This window comes from Pan troglodytes, chromosome 5, assembly GCF_028858775.2.
Source record: "Pan troglodytes isolate AG18354 chromosome 5, NHGRI_mPanTro3-v2.0_pri, whole genome shotgun sequence".
NCBI lineage: Eukaryota > Metazoa > Chordata > Mammalia > Primates > Hominidae > Pan > Pan troglodytes.
In genome coordinates, this window is record NC_072403.2 from 136,149,329 (window position 1) to 136,168,592 (window position 19,264).

At 35.4% G+C, this 19,264-nt stretch overlaps 1 protein-coding gene across 6 annotated transcripts in view; it reads left to right on the forward strand.

The window, feature by feature from the left end:
- NKAIN2 (sodium/potassium transporting ATPase interacting 2) overlaps positions 1-19,264 on the forward strand; it is a 1,022,574-nt gene that overhangs the window by 466,861 nt on the left and 536,449 nt on the right. For all 6 annotated transcript variants that reach the window (XR_008548836.2, XR_008548837.1, XR_008548835.1 and 3 more), the window contains one exon: positions 12,202-12,339. Coding sequence is in view for 2 of the 6 variants with exons in the window: in XM_063813414.1 (XP_063669484.1) it covers positions 12,202-12,339 (138 nt within the window). In the remaining 4 variants the exon portion in view is untranslated. The remainder of the gene's footprint in view (positions 1-12,201; positions 12,340-19,264) is intronic.

Consider the following 19,264-nt stretch of genomic DNA (forward strand, 5'->3'; position numbering starts at 1 on the left):
GATAGATTGGAACATATAGATCCATGGAAAGACTATCATTTGAACAGCTATACCTGGGCCTTCTTGGGTGTTTTGAAAATTTCTGCCCTAAAATCCATTTGGCTTTGTGTCCCCACCCAAATCTCATCTCAAATTGTAATCCCCATGTGTTGAGGGAGGGACCTGGTGGGACATCAGAGATGATTGGATCCTGGGAGTGGTTTCCCCCATGTTGTTCTCATGATAGTGAGTGAGTTTTCACAGATCTGATGGATTTATAAGTGGCGGTTTTTTTCTTTCTCTCTCTCTCCTGCCTCCATGTAAAAGGTACCTTGCTTCTCCTTCCCCTTCTGCCATGATTGTAAGTTTCCTGGGGCCTCACTGGCCATGTGGAACTGTGAGTCAATTAAACCTCCTTTCTTTTTTTTTTTTTTTTTTGAGATGGAGTCTCGCTTCTCACCCAGGCTGGAGTGCAGTGGTGCGATCTCGGCTCACTGCAAGCTCAACCTCCTGGGTTCACGCCATTCTCCTGCCTCAGCCTCCCAAGTAGCTGGGACTACAGGTGCCCACCACCACACCCAGCTAATTTTTTGTATTTTTAGTAGAGATGGGATTTCACCATGTTAGCCAGAATGGTCTTGATCTCCTGACCTCGTGATCCACCCGCCTTGGCCTCCCAAAGTGCTGGGATTACAGGCGTGAGCCACTGCGCTCAGCCTAAACCTCCTTTCTTTACAAATTACCCAGTCTCAGATGGTATCTTTGTAGCAGTGTGAAAATGGACTAATAAAGTGAATTGGTACCAGCAGAATAGGAAGCTGCTATAAAGATAACCTGAAAATGTGGAATTGGGTAACAGACAGAGGTTGAAACAGTTTAGAGGTCTTGTAAGAAGACAGGAAGATGTGGAGAAATTTGAAACTTCCTAGAGACTTGTTGAATGGTTTTGACCAAAATGCTGATAGTGATATGGACAATGAAGTCCAGGCTGAGGTGGTCTCAGATGGAGATGAGGAACTTATTGGGAACTGGAGTAAAGGTCACTCATGGTATATTTTAGCAAAGAGATTGGTGGCATTTTTCCCCTGCCCTAGAGATCTATGGAAATTTGAACTTGAGAGGATGATTTAGGGTATCTGGAAGAAGAAATTTCTAGCAGTGAAGCATTCAAGAGGTAACTTGGGTGCTGTTCATCGTTCAGTTATATGCAGTCACAAATGGAATTGGAACTTACATTTAAAAGGGAAGCAGAGCATAAAAATTCAAAAATTTGCAGCCTGATAATGCAGTACAAAGGAAAACCCATTTTCTGGGGAGAAATTCAGAAATTTGCATAAGTAACAAGGAGCCAAATGTTAATCGCTAAGACAATGGGGAAAATGTCTCCAGGCCATGTCAGAGGTCTTCACGCAGCCCTCCCATCACAGGCCCAGAGGCCTAGGAGGAAAAATTGTATTCATGGGCTGGTCCCAGGGCTCTGCTGCTCTGTGCAGCCTCAACACTTGGTGTCCTGCATCCCAGCTGTTCCAGCTCCAGCCGTGGCTAAAAGGGACCAAGGTACAGCTCAGGCCTTTGCTTCAGAATGTTCAAACCCCAAGCTTCGGTGGCTTCCGCATGGTGTTGAGCTTGTGGGTACTCAGAAGATAAGAGTTGAGCTTTGAGAAACTGTGCCTCAATTTCAGAGAATGTATGGAAATGCCCAGATATCCATGCAGAGGTGTGCTGCAGAGATGGAGCCATCATGGAGAACTTCTGTTAGGGCAGTGCAGAAAGGAACTGTGAAGTTTGAGCCCCCACACAGAGTACCCACTGGCCCACTGCCTAGTGGAGCCATGAGAAGAGGGCTACTGTTCTCCAGACCCCACATGGTAGATCCATCAACAGCTTGCACCATGCACCTGGAAAAGCCACAGGCACTCAATGCCTGTTTGTGAAAGCAGCTGTGGCAACTGTACCCAGTAGTGCACAGGGGTAGAGCTTCCCAAGGCCTTGGGAGCCCACCCCTCGCCCTGGATGTGAGGCATGGAGTCAAAAAATATCATTTCAGAGCTTTAAAATTAAATTACAGCCCTGCTGGGTTTTGAGCTTGCATAGGGCCTGTGGCCACTTTGTTTTGGCACATTTCTCGCATTTGGAATGGAAACATTTACCCAATGCCTGTTCCCCCACTGTATCTTGGAAGTAACTAACTTGTTTTTGATTTTACAGGCTCATAGGTGGAAGGAAATTGCCTTGTCTCAGATGAGACTTTAGACTTGGACTTTTGGGTTAATGCTGGAATGAGTTAAGACTTTGGGGCACTGTTGGGAAGTCATGATCTGTTTTGAAATGTGAAAGGGACATGGAATTTGGAAGAGGTGGAATGATATGTTTTGGTTTTGTGTCCCCACCCAAATCTCATCTCGAATTGTAATCTCCATGTGTGGAGGGAAGGACTTGGTGGGGTTGATTGGATCCTGGGGGCAGTTTCTCCCGTGCTGTTCTCATGATAGTTAGTGAGTTCTCACAAGACCTGATGGTTTTATAAGTGGTAGTTTTTCCTGCTATCTCTCTCCTGCTGCCATGTAAGACATGCCTTGCTTTCCCTTCACTTTCTACCATGATTATAAGTTTCCTGAGGCCTCCCAGACATGCAGAATTGTGAGTTAATTAAACCTCCATTCTTTATAAATTACCCAGTCTCAGGTAGTATCTTTATAGCAGTGTGAAAATGGACTAATACACCATTTCAGATATTAGCATATATCATAGTATAAAACTAATTCTGTCAGATGACATGAATATGTCTGATTCATCTCCTCATTGATTTGAGTTTCCACACTTCACTAGAACTAAAACAGTGTATCACATTGCTCAATACCTATGATACTCTATAATTGCTTGTAGAATGTGTGATTTAAAAGCCCATGGCCATTTCTCTTCCAAACATTAGGTATTTTTTTCTGTGTTATGAATATGTAACCAATTTGTGTATTAGCTTGACCTTCTATCAGTTGAGACTCCTTTGTGAAGATATTGGAAATTCAAGGTTAAATGGACGCATTATATTTTCCAACTGTTACCTGTCATGTACTTTGAGTGAGTCATGAAAACTACCTAGAACAGCTGTCATTTTGATATGTTCTGGTTCTTCTGAGAAGTTAGATTTCCACTGAGTAAAATTATAGCCTCTGTGGAGAAATCAAAACAGTGCTCCATCTACCAGGAAGACCTGCACTGTGATCTTTTCAGCTCATTTCACATGAGTATAGGGAGACTTTAAACTTAATAAATGAGAATCAGACTACAAAGGTATAAAATTATTTTATAGTACAACTCCAGATAAATGTCATTTTTGTGCCTCTGCAGTATTATTATTCTATTAACTGCATTGATAGTAGAAACTTTCAGTTCATGTTTTTATCAGAAATGTTCTGTTCTTACTGTGAACTAGTCTGTACTGTGAATTGCATAATTTGTAGTAATAGAGTAATAGTAATAATCATGGTTATTTTATAAGGTCATCATAGTGATTATAGGAATTTGCAAACCATGGAGTTATATGTAAAAATAGTTATTAGTGTGTCTTTTCAAACTTTTATTTCATCTCAAGAACAAAGAACCTCTTATATTTACTGGCTTATTGAATTAGCAAAGTATTTGGTAGTAAAGCAGAAGCCCTAAAAATTGTGAAAACAATACCATAAGGTTCTCCTGTGTTCAGTTGCTAATGATATGTGGTTGAAGTCATGGCCATGGAAGTTAAAATAACAGCTCTGGAGTTATGATCTTGGACATGTTATGTATTCTCTCTCATCATCAATGTGATTCCCTCATCTGTGCAATAAAGAAAATGGTAGATAATCCTTGTAAACGCATGATTTAAAAGTAAGCATTAACTTAAAAACATATTATTTATTGTAGTGTACAGAATATAATAACTACTCAATATATTTTAATAATTAATTATTATCACAGAATGTGGACACACTATTCAAAAAAAAGGTGAGAGATTTGTGTTATGATAAAAAAATTAAGCTAAAAATCTAGACGCTAAAAAAACCCTATTACTGAAAATCAAGTAACACTTTGCGATTAGGCATACACACACACTCACATACACATTTATGAAACTTGGCATGTGGACACACAGAACAAGGATCAGGAATTCACATGACTTGTTAAGCTCAATTAAACAAAAACCAAACAATATTTTTGTGCTCTAGAGTTAACTTTGTGTTACTTTTTAGAAGAATTTTCTGTTTTTTAAACCTCATATAATATGCTAGTCATCAGCTTGTCTTTTGATAGCATGAGTATTAACTATGAAATGGTTATAAATTGCTACGCAGAATGAACAGCTGTGAGAAATAATAAATGATTCTGTTATCACAACTAGAGTATTAGATGGCATATTTAGAATTATATATAAATGGGATTATTATACAAAATAGTGGAAAAGTCTTAAAATTAACTATTTGACTTCTATGGGGGCTTTTACATAAACTTATTGATTTAACTTCAGAAAAATGTGACTCTGTGTTTCAAAAAGGTATATTAAGAAATGCCATGTATGATATTTCAGTAATACAAATTATGAGAAAATGCACTTCTTGTCTCTATTTGGTTTCTTTGAACTTATGCCAAATCTTCTCCAATATTTTCTTGGAAAGCTTTATTGTGATTAACTATGTGGAGACAGTTTTAAAAATAAATGTTGATTTTCATCATATGTGAAAGGTGGAAAGAGAGGAGGTGGAAATAGAGGAATTATAATGTTTGAAGCCTATTCTTTTACCATAGTACCACAACAGATTTAATATATGGGGTGTTAAATCAGGCAGGAAAACATTTCTCAAGAAAGACCCCCTCCAAATACTTGAGGTTATTTAGGAATATTTGTCATGGTATTACTTGCATTTGTAACCAATAGAATAAGAAACATTTGAACATCTCTAACTGAAATAGTCTGGCAAGAACACAAATATAGAATGATAATGCACTAACACATGATTTCAAATTTGTATTGAAATATAAAATAATTAATAATAGCATCCATTTTAAGATGCAATCCAGGCATCTTAATAACTAATGTATGTACATTATCACTCTAATTTTCATGAAAATCTTAGGACTTATGTATTACAACATCCCCATATTGTAGATGAAGAAACTGGGATTCATAGAGATTAGTGGGCCGCCTGTGGTCACATAGTGGTTAGAATTCAAACATGATTTTCTAATTCTAAAACTTGAAGTCTGAACCACCATGATATGCTGACTTCTCGTGTAATCAGAGCAATTAGGGCCAAGTCTCTTTTTGGTGGTGTTTCGTTGTGGTGGCGGTGGTGATTTATTTCCTTAATTTTTTTGGTCTTGTTTTTTGTTTTTCTTTTTAAAGAAAAACAATTATATGGAAAAAGGTAGACAATTCTTAGTTCTACTGAATTAGGATAAATTATTATTTTTAGTAATACCTAACAATTTTATTTTCTTCCCCTTGGTGAACACACACACACACACACACATACACACACACACACCATCCTAACAAGTACGTACACATATATACACATGCATTTGAGATACTTCAGTTATTCAAATGTAACTAAAACTCTTTAAGTAAAGCTCTGTGGTTTGTCCTTTATCTTTGCTCCTATTTTACATGTATAATCATTGCAGACTCAACTTCAAGTTTATCCTCTTCGTTTTATATGTGAATCCGATATCTTGGTAAGATGAAACAAAATTATATCTAGTATATCTCTTGCATATAATGTTTAAAAGCCAGCACATATGTTCTCATTGATCTTGTCCACTATGAACAACACAGAGAATCTTAAAAGGAGAACACTATCAATAATATTTGTAGAGTTTTGCTTTGTGATATTGTGATATTTTAGGCAATCTTGTAAAGAGCACAGCAGCTCAACAATATTATAAAGACCTAGAATATCTTTAAAGTCTTTACAACTTTCTTGGTCATTGGCTTAAAATTAGAGAAACCAACATGGGCATCCTTTCTGACTCTGGAGCAGACAGGCCCAGAGCGTGCTCAAGACTACAGTTTACTTAGGACTACAAACGAATTAAGCAATGGGAATGGAGATGAGCTCTAGTGTGGCAAGATCCAGCAAAGGGCAGAGTAAACCTAGACATCAAGGTTAATGCAAAATTAGCAGCTTTACCAAAGTGAGCAGACAACAAGGAAACAGAAATACTGTACTGAGGAGTTGGGCACAGGGGAAACCTGAATCCAAGGCAAAATCACAGGGCAAGGTTTTCCTGCTGAAGGAACAAAATTTTATATGAATCAAGGATGCAGTACTCAAACTTTCTACATCTCATTTAATGTTGTTTTAAGATCTCTGTGGGGCACGAAACAGGGAGTGGATGCTACTGGAAACTAGAAATTAGCCATACTTGACTGGAATGTAAAACCAAACAAACAAACAAACGTTAGCAGCAACTTTTATTGACAGAAGTATGACCAACACATGGCCATTCTGTAGGTTAGGCTGGAAGTTTATCTAAACTTTAATGGTACCTACAGATGAAATAAGACTTTGGACTCAACCTAGAAACTGTTAGGCCCTTTTTAATTTCCATCTTGGATTTTCCCTAGTAGTATGTGTCTGTGTGTCGTGTGTGTGTGTGTGTGTGTGTGTGTGTATCTGTGTGTGTGTGTGTCTGTGTAAGATGCTATAACAGGCTAATTTTACTTGTTAGGTAAGTTATATTCCCCTGCAAACAACTGAAATGAAAATCATTTCTTTGTTGATTCCTGGAATTGTATTAACTTTTGACAAGTTTGTTAGTTCCTTGAAATCCACTTTGTCAATGCAAATAGACTTTGGAGGGGAGCACTCTACTCGGCCTAACATTGAAATCTGAGTCTATCTTCTCTCTTTCTTCAAAAACTTGAGAGTTGAGACAATCTGAAAGCTCAGATTCTTGAAGGGACCTAGAGACACTTAAGGGGGGGGAAGAGGTACAGAGAGGAGAACAGGGATATCCATAGATAAGTTTAATTTCCATTTATAATTTAGCACTAGAAACATAATTTGGTTGTTTACAGCCTTTAATAACACACCTTAAAAAAAAAAAAAAAAACTCTGTTTCATCATCATAGTTTCAAAAGCCCATTTTTTCTCTCAAAATCTACATATAAGTTTTATTTTATATTATTTGTTTCAATATCAGGTTAAGTTTTAAGGACATAAAAATAATATTATAGTAATATTTGGAAGAAAATTTGATTAAGAAATATTAGTTATGAACAAAATGCAATTTCTCAAGGAGACCAATTACAGGTCTTACCAGTTGAGGAAAACTACCTGGAAAAATGTCATTTTAGCCTTTTAAAAAATATGTTCAAGTACATGTAATTTTCTTGTTATTAAAGTTGAATAGCAATAGATGCCTAACCAGTACAAAGGCTTCCCTTTTGCCTTGCGAACATTTGAAGCAAACCTGTTTCAGACCAAATCCTCTCCTATGAAGAGGTAAAGCTTAGTTTAACAAAGTATGAACTTAATTGGGCCCAGTTTTCTCATGTGTAAATTGAGGAGTATGGAGTAAAAAGTCAATAAATTTATTTATCTTGAAGACATTTTACAGATGCTTCTGATGAACATTTATTGTCATGGAAAGTAAGATAATTTGTCCTTAATAGCACTTATCACAAAGGTTTTGAAAACTTTTTCAGCTTAAGCATACTCTACTATATTAACAATTACTATTAAAATTAACATTTACTATGGTGCAACGAAAAGGGTAATCTTCATGTTTTCCAGCTCATATAATAGCTTATAGCCTATATATATATATATATATATATATATATATATATACACACACACACACACACACACATACATACATACACACACAAACACACATATACATAGCTCATATATATATATATATGCTATTATATGAGCTGGAAAACATGAAATATATATATAGCACAAAGAAGAATGAATAAAACCTGTTATATAATATTTGGGATTTAGCAACCAGAATTGACCCAACATTTCTATTTTGGGGAGTTTGTCCTATGGCTATATTAACACACATACAGAAGATTCTATAATGTACTTATGGATGTTATAGCCAAAAACTGGAAATGAATTAAAGATTTATTAAAATGCAATGCCTTAATAAGGATATAATGAGGTAGATCTATTAATGCAGGATGTGCTAATGTATAAAAACCTCATGACACATCACTAAGTGAGAAGCACAAGGTGAAAACACACAACTACATTGCAATCCATTTATGTAAATAAAAATAATTTGAAAAATTTTTACACATACATGACAGGTATATGCCTCTATGCTCCATCTATATACAATATTTTACTGAACAGCTATGCAGTTAGCAGTAGCTCCCCAAATTCACACAAATTGCCTTTGGAGAAAGTTAATGTGACTGGATGGTTTTCTCTACGTTTATTAAGAGTTTTGGCCAGGTGCAGTGGCTCACGCCTGTAATCTCAGCACTTTGGGAGGCTGACGTGGGCGGATCATGAGGTCAGGAAATCGAGACCATCCTGGCTAACATGGTGAAACCCCATCTCTACTAAAAAGACAAAAAATTAGCCGGGTGTGGTGGCGGACACCTGTAATCCCAGCTACTCGGGAGGCTGAGGCAGGAGAATGGCGTGAACCTGGGAGGCAGAGCTTGCAGTGAGCCGAGATCACACCACTGCACTCCATCCAGCCTGGACAACAAAGCAAGATTCCATCTCAAAAAAAAAAAAAAAAAAAAGAGTTGTAAATAAAATTTGTGTCTTACTTATGGTTTGAGGCCAGTGTAACCTTTATAACAGTGTCAGAAAAAGAGAGAAAAAGAAATTGAACTGTAGGTCAGTTTATAGATACAAAAATCCCAAATAAAATTTTATTTTGTTTAAATTTTATAAGTAAAATTTAATCCAAACTAAAAATGTGCTAAAAATGATATGCCATCCCAAGTAGGGATTTTACCAGATATAAAAGGATAATGACAAAAGGATATTGATTGAATACTCAATCCATCACATTCATTGTGTAAAAGAAAAAAAATAATGTGATTATCTCAATAGATGCAGAAATAATAACTGATAAAGATTAGTCACTATCGATGTTACAAATAAAAACTTCATAAAGATAGTAATGGAAGGGAAGAGAATTCTTTGCGGTAGCAAAGAATTGAAAGCAACCAAATTATGCGTTAATAATGTTGTGATCTGTGCAAGCCAAACACAAGGAACCAAAATTTATATGCAGGAAAATAGGCAAGCATGAAAGAGATGTACACCATAAGACTTTTTATGTGAAAATAACACATAAACAGCAGCATGTATTTTGCTAGGCCAAATACATACATTTCTATGTCAGATGATTACAAGGACCAAAAGTAAATACATTAAAGAGGTCCCCATGGGCAAAATCAGATTAACACTGAGATGGGTTAAAAGAGGGAAAAACTAACCTAAACTAAACAAAAAAGGAGCTTTGCCTTAACCAATGATGATATAATGTCATGAACTGACAAGTATGATCAGAGAGATTCTATGAAGTAGCATATATTATATAATCAGCATGGTCTCTACTATATAACCAACAAAAACAAAATCTATTTGTTTTTGGACTAAGTGTGGAGTAAATAGAAAAGTAAGGGCATAGCAAAGGGGCCATGCACAGAAGCCCAAATTCCTGTTCTACTACTTACCTCTTCTGTAACTTCAAGATAATCACTTAGCACACCACAGCTTGGATTCCTTAATCTGTAAAATGGGACAATCCTATTTACCTCCCTTGGTTTTGTGTAGAATCAATGTGATAATACATGCCTGGAGAAAAGCATAAAGCCCCAGCATACAGTAGGTGTTCTAACAAATATGTGCTCTCTCCATCCCTGCACTCCCAGGCCCACTATACAGGCCCCTCATAGTTAATAGTCTTCCTGTGGGAAGGAATTCATAGGAAAGACTGCAGCTACTCCTACACATATTACAACCCTTACACTTACTGAACTTTTCAGAAAATCTTGCATTTTTCAGGCCTATCTTAAATTACAGAACCTATGATAATGCTACTTATGATCCCTAATAGGGCTAATCAAAAAGGGGAAAAAGGTAGAAATATTATATGCAAAGAATTACAGATTAGCTTGTTCAGTCTGCACAAACTTGTAAGTAAGAAACAATTGGTTGTGCCATAACAAGAACCCGATAAATGTTGACATAATTTCACTTTAGTTTTGCAGACTTAGTTATTATATTATCATCTCTATATTTTTTATAATTAATAGGACTGCTATTTTCTTTTATAATTGGTGCATTTATTGAGATATTTCCCACTGTTAGACTGATATGTTTCATCCTCTATACGTTTGCCCTGCTGTGTCCCCACAGTTATGATGCTCCACATTTATAGAGTTTAGATGTTTCTTGCTGTTGGTTTACATTCCTATTCACTATTTATTCATAAAATAAGGCGGAGAGGGTTCTATGTTGAAATGAACTTTTATACAGAAAATTAGCAATCATATTCTCAGAACAACTACTTAGTTTTTGATACCATTCACAGATTCTAACTTCGCATATGTAATACTGCCTAATGTCACAAATGGGTCTCATTTCTACAAAACGTTAACTATATGAGAAAGTTGAAGGAATGGCTCATCAGAAGACAATTCAGGTTTATAAAGCTTAAGTGATATTCCAGTCCTATGACAGTCTGTGTTTATTAAGGAGTAAGAATATTGCATTCCACTATTGAGACTCTGATGAGTATCATGGCTTTAGCACAGGGTATAACAAATCAAGGTTCTTTTGTTTTTTTAATTATGGCGAAGATGCAATGAGAATTACGATTTGACTAAGTTGGACTGTGACTGCTACGACCATTACATGGTGCCCAGTGTGCCTTAGAAAATAGAGGTGTCATGAATTTATTTTCTCTTTCAATGCCTGATGGGAAAACGTGCTAGTCAGCTAAAGAACTGCAGTAGGAATAATGATCATTCAAGATGTCTTCAAACTGAGCTACAGATATTTAATTTAAAAGCACATTGCCTGTTTTGAGAGTCAGTATTTCCTTCTGAAAAGAAATATCATTAAAGCATAGTGATGTTAGGAACTTAGGGATTTTAAAATCATCATTTTCCTTGAAAACCTGGCTGAATAAAATATTGAATCTTGGTATGGAGCATCAAGTCCTTTTACAATGTTTTTCTCTGAACAGAGAGTTTATTATCATCCCCCCTGAGGGCAGGCAGGAAGAATAAAGCCAACATTCTGCTTTACTTTGTTGGATCTGATGAGATCTTGCTAGCTTCCTAGATCTCACTTTGGGATGTAAAATGGTACTTCCGGACTACCCACTAATCTCAGTTTGTTGTTATTTTTGGTTAGTTGGTTGGTTTTGTTTTTCTCCTCTCACTGCTTAGATTTTTATATGTCTTAATTATAGTTGTGAGCACAGATGAAAGTAGTATAATTTAAATCGACTTAAGTGTCTTGCTTTTATAACAGTGATGCTTGATTTTTGTGTTTGTTTTCCATTGTTCTAATTTTCTTTTAGGGCCCTTCTTTTACCTGGTAGCCAGGTATGACAAAACATCATATTTGATCTATAATACAACACTATTAGAACTAGAAGGACCCTACACACCTCCTCAAAGTCCTTCATTTCACAGACGAGGACCAGGCACCCAGAGAAGGGAAATGACTTGCGTAGGCCACTGCGGCTACTTAGTGGCAGACCCGCGTCCAGAAATCTTTGTCTTGCTAAAGGGTTCTTGCTACAACTCTTGCTAAAGATTTCTTTTACCTCCACATCAAACTTCCTTTGTTCTATTCTCAACTTATATAATGACGTTTGAACAGATCTAGCAACAAACTCTTTATGTGGACTTCCCTGACTTGCTGGTTGATGACTTCAAAGGTTTGACAGTGCACATGACAATATAATTTATCCTATGACTGCAAAGATGACATCTTGTGAATACTGCTTGATTCCTCCACAAAATCATCCCTGAAAGGCTTGTAGGTGTCTATAGATCCACAGATTCCATAGTGTTCCTTTGAAATAACTGAAAATGTCATTCTCGCTGTTAGTTAAAGACAAATGCCAGATATGGTAACACAGTTATAATTGCTAATTATGTTATTAATAATTTTATCCTTTTTTCCTCTCACCACTGTGCTGTTTCTCACATGCTGATCTGTCCATCCTGTTTTGCTATTCTAGGTTTGTGTGCTGGAGAGGCAAATATTTGACTTCCTTGGATATCAGTGGGCACCTATCCTGGCAAATTTTGTACATATTATTATCGTCATTCTTGGTTTGTTTGGAACTATTCAATATAGACCTCGTTACATAACAGGAGTAAGTACATTTTCTGCCTTTTAAAAATCTTATTGAACTAGAGAATGATGTGCAAACTCCAAATGCCTTGAAAACTTATGTGTATAATCTGTCTTAAAGATGTGGATACTCTCTTTTAAGTACCATGTGTTTATTTTCATAGTTTCAGATTCCATCAACAGTAATTGAAAATGTCAGGTTTAAGGCACTTGATAGTGAGTGTGATCAGATTGAATTCTCATAATTTGTACTTTCAGCGAATAGTCTCATAATTACAAGCCAAACTGTGTTTCTATGTTTCTACATTATAAAGTCATGCTTTCTGGTTTGACAGATTTTAATGGAAATTTTTTCTCATTTTAAATAATCATATTTTATACATTGAATAAAGAGTTTAAAATCAATAGGAATGAACATATACTATTGATGTGAAAATATTAACCACATTAGGGCTAATATTTGGCATATGAGAAAGCCAGAATAATCTGGACAGTTGCCTCTGTGTTCTCCATAATTCTCTTTTTGGCTTGAAGGAAGTATTTTGCATTCCCACTCAAGTTAAACTTACTTAACATAAAAGTGAAATCCAACTGTGTTTCAGTTACTATGGGAACCATAACTCAGGGTTGCTTTTTTTAAAACTTTTGTATGTGCCTCAGATCTCAGCTACTGCTCTTCATTAATGTACATTTTTTTCTTTTTAGTTTCATCATTTTTTCTATTTCTTCTATTTTTGACAAAGGAAATGTCTATAGGCATTTATTTAAAATTGTAAAGCAGGTTTGTAGTAAAAGCATGTATATAAGATAGTACCGTGAAAGCTCTGCCTTGTTCAACACAAACCAGCAACCCTTCTCATGTTTTATGAAAGCGTCCTCATTAAAGATGCCCCCCCCATGGCCTGTTCTCTCCGTCATCTAGAACCCAGATAAAGCTCATTGGTACAGAGCCAGGCAATGTGGTGGTGGCTGGAACCAAGGAAGAATGAGAAGCCCACAGTCCTCGCCTCCAGGTGCATGCCCAGCCTCCGGTGCATGTCACTGCAGAGGCTAGGTAGCCATCTAAATCTTGTAAAAGTGGGAGGAGTTCTGTTGCAGGGTGAAGTTTTTTAATGCACAAGATATGATAGTATTGTCCATTTTCTTTTATGAATCGTAATTTGATACAGTGTAGGGCGGGTTGTACAGTGGTTGAGAGTGAGTCCTCTGAAGTCATAATATCAAGATTGGAATCTTGGATCTGCCAAATTCTGTGTGACTTTAGATAACTTCACCTCACCAATCTTTAATTTTCTTATCTTTAAAATGAAAGTAGTCATTACATTAACTCATAATGATTTAATTAATTGATATATATTAGCCATTATATGAAAAAAATTTAACTTACCATTCCTGTTTTATTAGACTTTGAGGTTCCTTCATGGTTTTATTTTTATAAATAATGGTTGCTCTGAATATCATTATGTAAATATTTCATCTTTATTTCTGATAAAGTTCTTGGGATAAAATCTAGATGTGACCCAAAATATTTGAACTATTTAAAAACTCAGAGGTTAATTTTGAGGACTAAAGGGGATGTTCTATGAAATGTCCCTAGCACCGTGCTTGATATTTAAAAAGCCCCCAATAAATATTAGCTATAATATTTTTGTTTTTAATTATTATTATTTAAAAATAATACTAACCTGTGTAACATAGCAATAGGCTGAAAGGAAATTTAAAATAGAGCAAGGTGTTCTAGATGTTGGATGAACTATTTCTGTCCATTTTATCCTAAGATGCTACAATGCAAAAAAAAAAATTTGGGCTTTCTATGTATCAAATTATTATCTCATCCCTTTGAATAAAGACGTACCACAGATCTTTCACTACTGGCTACTTTCTCTGGCATGGGATAAGAGTTATGATGCCAAGGGAAAACACCTTTAACATTGTTAGAAGTTTTGTTTTCTGAGGCTATTAGACACAACCTGAACTCTTTTTAAGGTCTTAACAATGAATTTCAGAGCCTTGATTTCATCTTGACCGGTAACATCACTGTGCATTTGGATTTTTCCCTGAGACAATGTCTTTGGAAATCTTTTGCCGGCTGGAGATGATGTAAATGATAAACTTTTTTTTCCAACTCAGCAAGTCCTGGGTTAGAAATATATCCTCTAAATTCTGCTTGAAAATCTTTCTTTAGCTCATTTCTCTCTTACAATATCATGCTGTCTGTGGCTAAAAGATAACAAATAGCACTGTCATCATTTTTTTGCTTGGAAATCCCCTTAACCAGACCCATAAACTCATAGGCATATTTTCTATCTTTCCAGTTATTGAAGACAATAGCTAAGATAATTGTTCTGGCAGTAAACTCCATGAGTCTTCTTTTCTCCAGTCCTCAAAAACAATTTCCTCTCTCCACTCAGAGTCTCCTTGCTGCCCTCCTGGTGTCATTTGCCTCCTTATCTCAAAACCAGTACTGTGTGTTTTAGGTTTAAGTATCACTGACTTTCTGGTACCAATATCTGTTCAGGTATCTATGTCTGTGTAACTTCTGTGCAACAAACTACAGTTGACCCTTGAACAATGTGAGGATTAAGGGCACCAAACCCCCCACACAGCCAAAAATCTGCTTATAACTTTCTACTCCTCAAAAACTTAACTCCAATCGCCTACTATTGGTTGAAAACCTTACTGATAAACAGTTGATTAACACATATTTAATATGTTTTATGTGTTATATGCTGTATTCTTGCAATAGTGCAAGCTAAAGAAAAGAAAATGTTATTAAAGGAAATCATAAGGAAAATATATTTACTATTGATTAAATGGAAAAGGATCACTGTAAAGGTCTTCATCCTCTAGCAATGTAGACCTTTATAATTTTTATATTTGCCATATTTTCTCTGTAATATTTTTACATTATAAAATAGCTTGACATAAAATATAAAATAATTTGATACAAAAATAAGAAGCATTTCTCGACTTCATGACTGAAGATTAACATTTTGCATATTTCCTTTGTGTATATACAAATGAAATGTCTGTGTATGCTATATATCCAAGTATGTCTTAAATTTAAATTGAACATTATATCAAACAATTTAAAAATTAATATTACTATTTCATTGTTTCTTTAAGCCTTTAATGTTATACATTATGCTATTTTCATATTTTTCTATTATATTAAATAATTCCCTATAATCATTTCCAACAAAAATACTCTCGTCTTTTTTTGTGAATCATTCCTTAGGAGAAATACCTAGGTATAATCAAATGATATGAACAATTTTAAGGCTTTTACTATATAATTAATAATAACCTACCCAAAATTATTTTACTTAATTATCCTCTTACCAGTGTACAGCAGAGTTGATTTCACAGCACTCTTGCTAACCCTGTGTATTATCTGTTCTCATAGTTGTTAATTTGATAGAAGAAAATATGTTATTTTCATTTTTAATTGTATTTCTAATCGTAGTGAGTTAGAATTTTTCGTATGTTCATTACCCATTTTTGTTTTCTGTTTGGGGAATTTGTGTGTGTGTGTGTGTGTGTGTGTGTGTGAGATAAGTTTCGTTCTTGCTGCCCAGGCTGGAGTGCAATGGTACGGTCTCCGCTCACTGCAAACTCCACCTCCCAGGTTCAAGCAATTCTCCTGCCTCAGCCTCCCAAGTAGCTGGGACTGCAGGCGTGTGCCACCATGCCCGGCTCATTTTTGTATTTTTTTAGTAGAGACGGGGTTTCACCATGTTAGCCAGGCTGGTCTCGAACTCCTGACCTCATGATCCGCCCACCTTGGCCTCCCAAAGTGCTGAGATTACAGGTGTGAGCCATTGTGCTTGGCCAGGGATTTGTCTTTTGGTCTTCTTTGCTAATTTTTTACCCTGCAGTCTTAGTGTTTATCTTAATTTATGTAGATAATTTAATAAAGACATTTACCTTTAAAACATCATAAAGCTTCCTTTTGATACTTATTATGTCTATCTAATTACAGTTAACTCTCTTTCCATTTGTGATATTTTCTGCTGCTTTTAAGACTATGAAATTCAAATACCATTTTGAAAAAGATAAGTCTTCATTATCCTTATGTCTAATTTTACCAAAACAAAAAGGCAGGTTTTCTGATATTGAGACTGAGGACATTTGCTATATTTGAAGAGCTTCAAATTATTGATGGGACATTTTATTTAATTGATCTTGCCTCCCCCACAAAAAAGTATGTGGGCATTCTCTCAAACCATTGAGCTTGTAGCAACAAATAAATGAGAGTATTGGTAATGATTTTTGTTTTCTTCATTCATCTTCTTTTTCATAGTAGCAAAGAAAAAAAAATTTAAAACAGATAATTGGAACAAGAACTCATTAGTGCCATAGAGAGCCTCTGGCACTTTGCAGAATATAGTATGCTGAAGGAAAATGAAATCGATGTTTTCAGGTCCAAGCAAAGGAAACCTGAAGCCAGAATTCATAGAAAGAATCAATCTTGTATCTCAATCACATCAAATCCCAGAAAATAATTCATAAATAAATATATACAATGGCTCCCAGGAAAGCATTATTTTACATCCTAAATGGAATTATATAATGCATCATCATTTGGGGAAGTAGAATGTGATCTGAGATATCCAGTGTTTATAAGTTCATGATAAAATAATGTTAAGGAGCTGCACTGGCGCTAAGGAGCTGCTTTAGATTATCTAAAATAATCTGAGGAATATGTAGTTTCCTATCCATTAAAGCCATAGCAACTTTCTCAGTGATATTGCCAAAAACAAATGTTGCTGTGTAACATGCCAAAAATAAATTATTTCTCCCCCCCCTTTCTTCCTTCCTTCTTTCCTTTCTTCCAAACTCAGTCTCCAAACTAGAAAAAAAAAGTTTCAAATTAGCTGAAAATCTATTACTCAGATTTTATAGAGGATAGTATACTAAAATAACAGTAATATTTGTAAGAATAATTTCTTGTTTCTTACCAATTCCATCACCGATTCTCCTGCATATCTACCTTTCTTCATAAATTCTATAACCTTCACATTAACTTGACACAACTTTTGTTCAAACTCATATGGAAAGGAAATAGTAGAGTTAGGAGGTTGACACAGGTTCTCCTGACAACCAGTCTGTCCTTGTAACCACCACAGTGAACTGCCTCTTAGGGGCACAGTTCAGAGACCCAAATCTGTCTGATAAATGAACGAAGGTGCTGTTAAGTTGTGGGCAAATTTAAAATTCATTACAGCATTTGCGATTTCCAGAGGATTTAGATTTTAAGTTGTGGTCTGCCTCTCCCATATCAAGGATTATGTTTTTAACTCCTTAGTTAATGGAGAAATAACCTCATGTTTCAAGAGTTTAGAACAGAAAACTCTTAGTGATGGATATTTTATTCATGCGGGAAAACAATAACACAAACTATCTTTAATCTCTAGTAACAGTGAATTAGAATGGCATGTTGTTCTTTTTCTATAGCACCCAGCTTTTTGATGGCGATTTTACATATATGCATATGTACGCATTCATCTATACAATATAAGTTATATCTAATATCCATTATAATTATATGTTAAATAAAGACAAATGATCTATTTCTACATTTGCTATTTGTAAAGAGTTTCAAATAATTGATGGGAGAATTTATTTCTATGTAATTGAATAAAATACTCAAAACATATTGGAAATACAAAAGACCTAGGAAACACCAATATAGACATACATACATACATATCATTATGTCTAATGAAGAATCTTTCTATGACACCAAGTTAGACTACAATAACTAATTCTAAAATCAAATGAAGGAGAAATATTGGGATTGGTTTCCTGTTTTGTTACTGAAAAAGCAAGAGGTGAAATTAATGTGTTTAAAGCTGATTTGGTGAAGCAAGTCATCAAATGATGGTTAGAAAGAGAAGCCAATACACATGAATCTTCATTTCTTGTGTTCTAAGAATTGTAAACTCTAAGACTGTCATAATAACCCTGCTTACTCTTCCAAAATAATAAAAAAGTAAATATTTCTTTTAGTCCGTATTTTAAAGTTTTGAATGGTATTTTCTGATTAATGCTGAACACTGAACTTCTGTTCACCAATTTAGGCCACTTTTTGTTTTACTACATTTTTTTTAATGTGATACATATGGTAGTTGGTGGCTGTTGGTTTCTAGATTGATGTACATCCTCCTTCTCCCCAGTGAGGCAAGGTCAGCTTCAGACAAAGTGTCACCTGCTTTGACTTCCTTAACTTTGCTTTTTCTAGAGCCAACATGGTAAAGAAAAGGATCCCCATGGCATCCTGGCCAAAGCATGGGGCCAGAGGGTGACTGGAGCACCAGAGACAAAGACAGGATTCATTTTGTAAAAAGATTACGACACGGCAACTTGAGAAATCTATAGACACCTTAATGGTTCTGTATAAGTAAAGAATCTCATAGTCAATTTGCATGGGGGAAAAATCCTCTAAATTTCTAGAATTTACTATTTGCTGATGATTGCCGTGATTTGATTTTTAATTGTCCATGGAGCTCAGGTCTCCATAGAGACTATCACCAACAACAATAAATCAGCAGCACTGTGTCCATTTTCCAGGTCATATGCTTTTCTAAAACTAATAAATGTTACCTCCCTAAAAATTTTTGCACTCCTACAAGTCATTTCTAAGAAGTCATTAATCTATGTTCAAGTAGTTGTTTTGCCACCTTTATTCAATTTTTCTAGGAGAAAAAAATATCTGAAAGAAAACTTATTGCAGCTAAAGCATTAACAAATGCATGCTTTCTGTGTTGAGGACAGAAAATCAATGTAGATTAGAGATGAAGAGACTTGAGATACTAGTAAATTAACAATACTTCTAATGACTTTAGAGTAGTTGTGAAAATAAGTCTTTTCCCATAAGCCTGGAAGGGAGGGAGAAAAAAAAAAAACATCATTACAAGTTTAATGGATTTAGCCTGTAGTCCTAA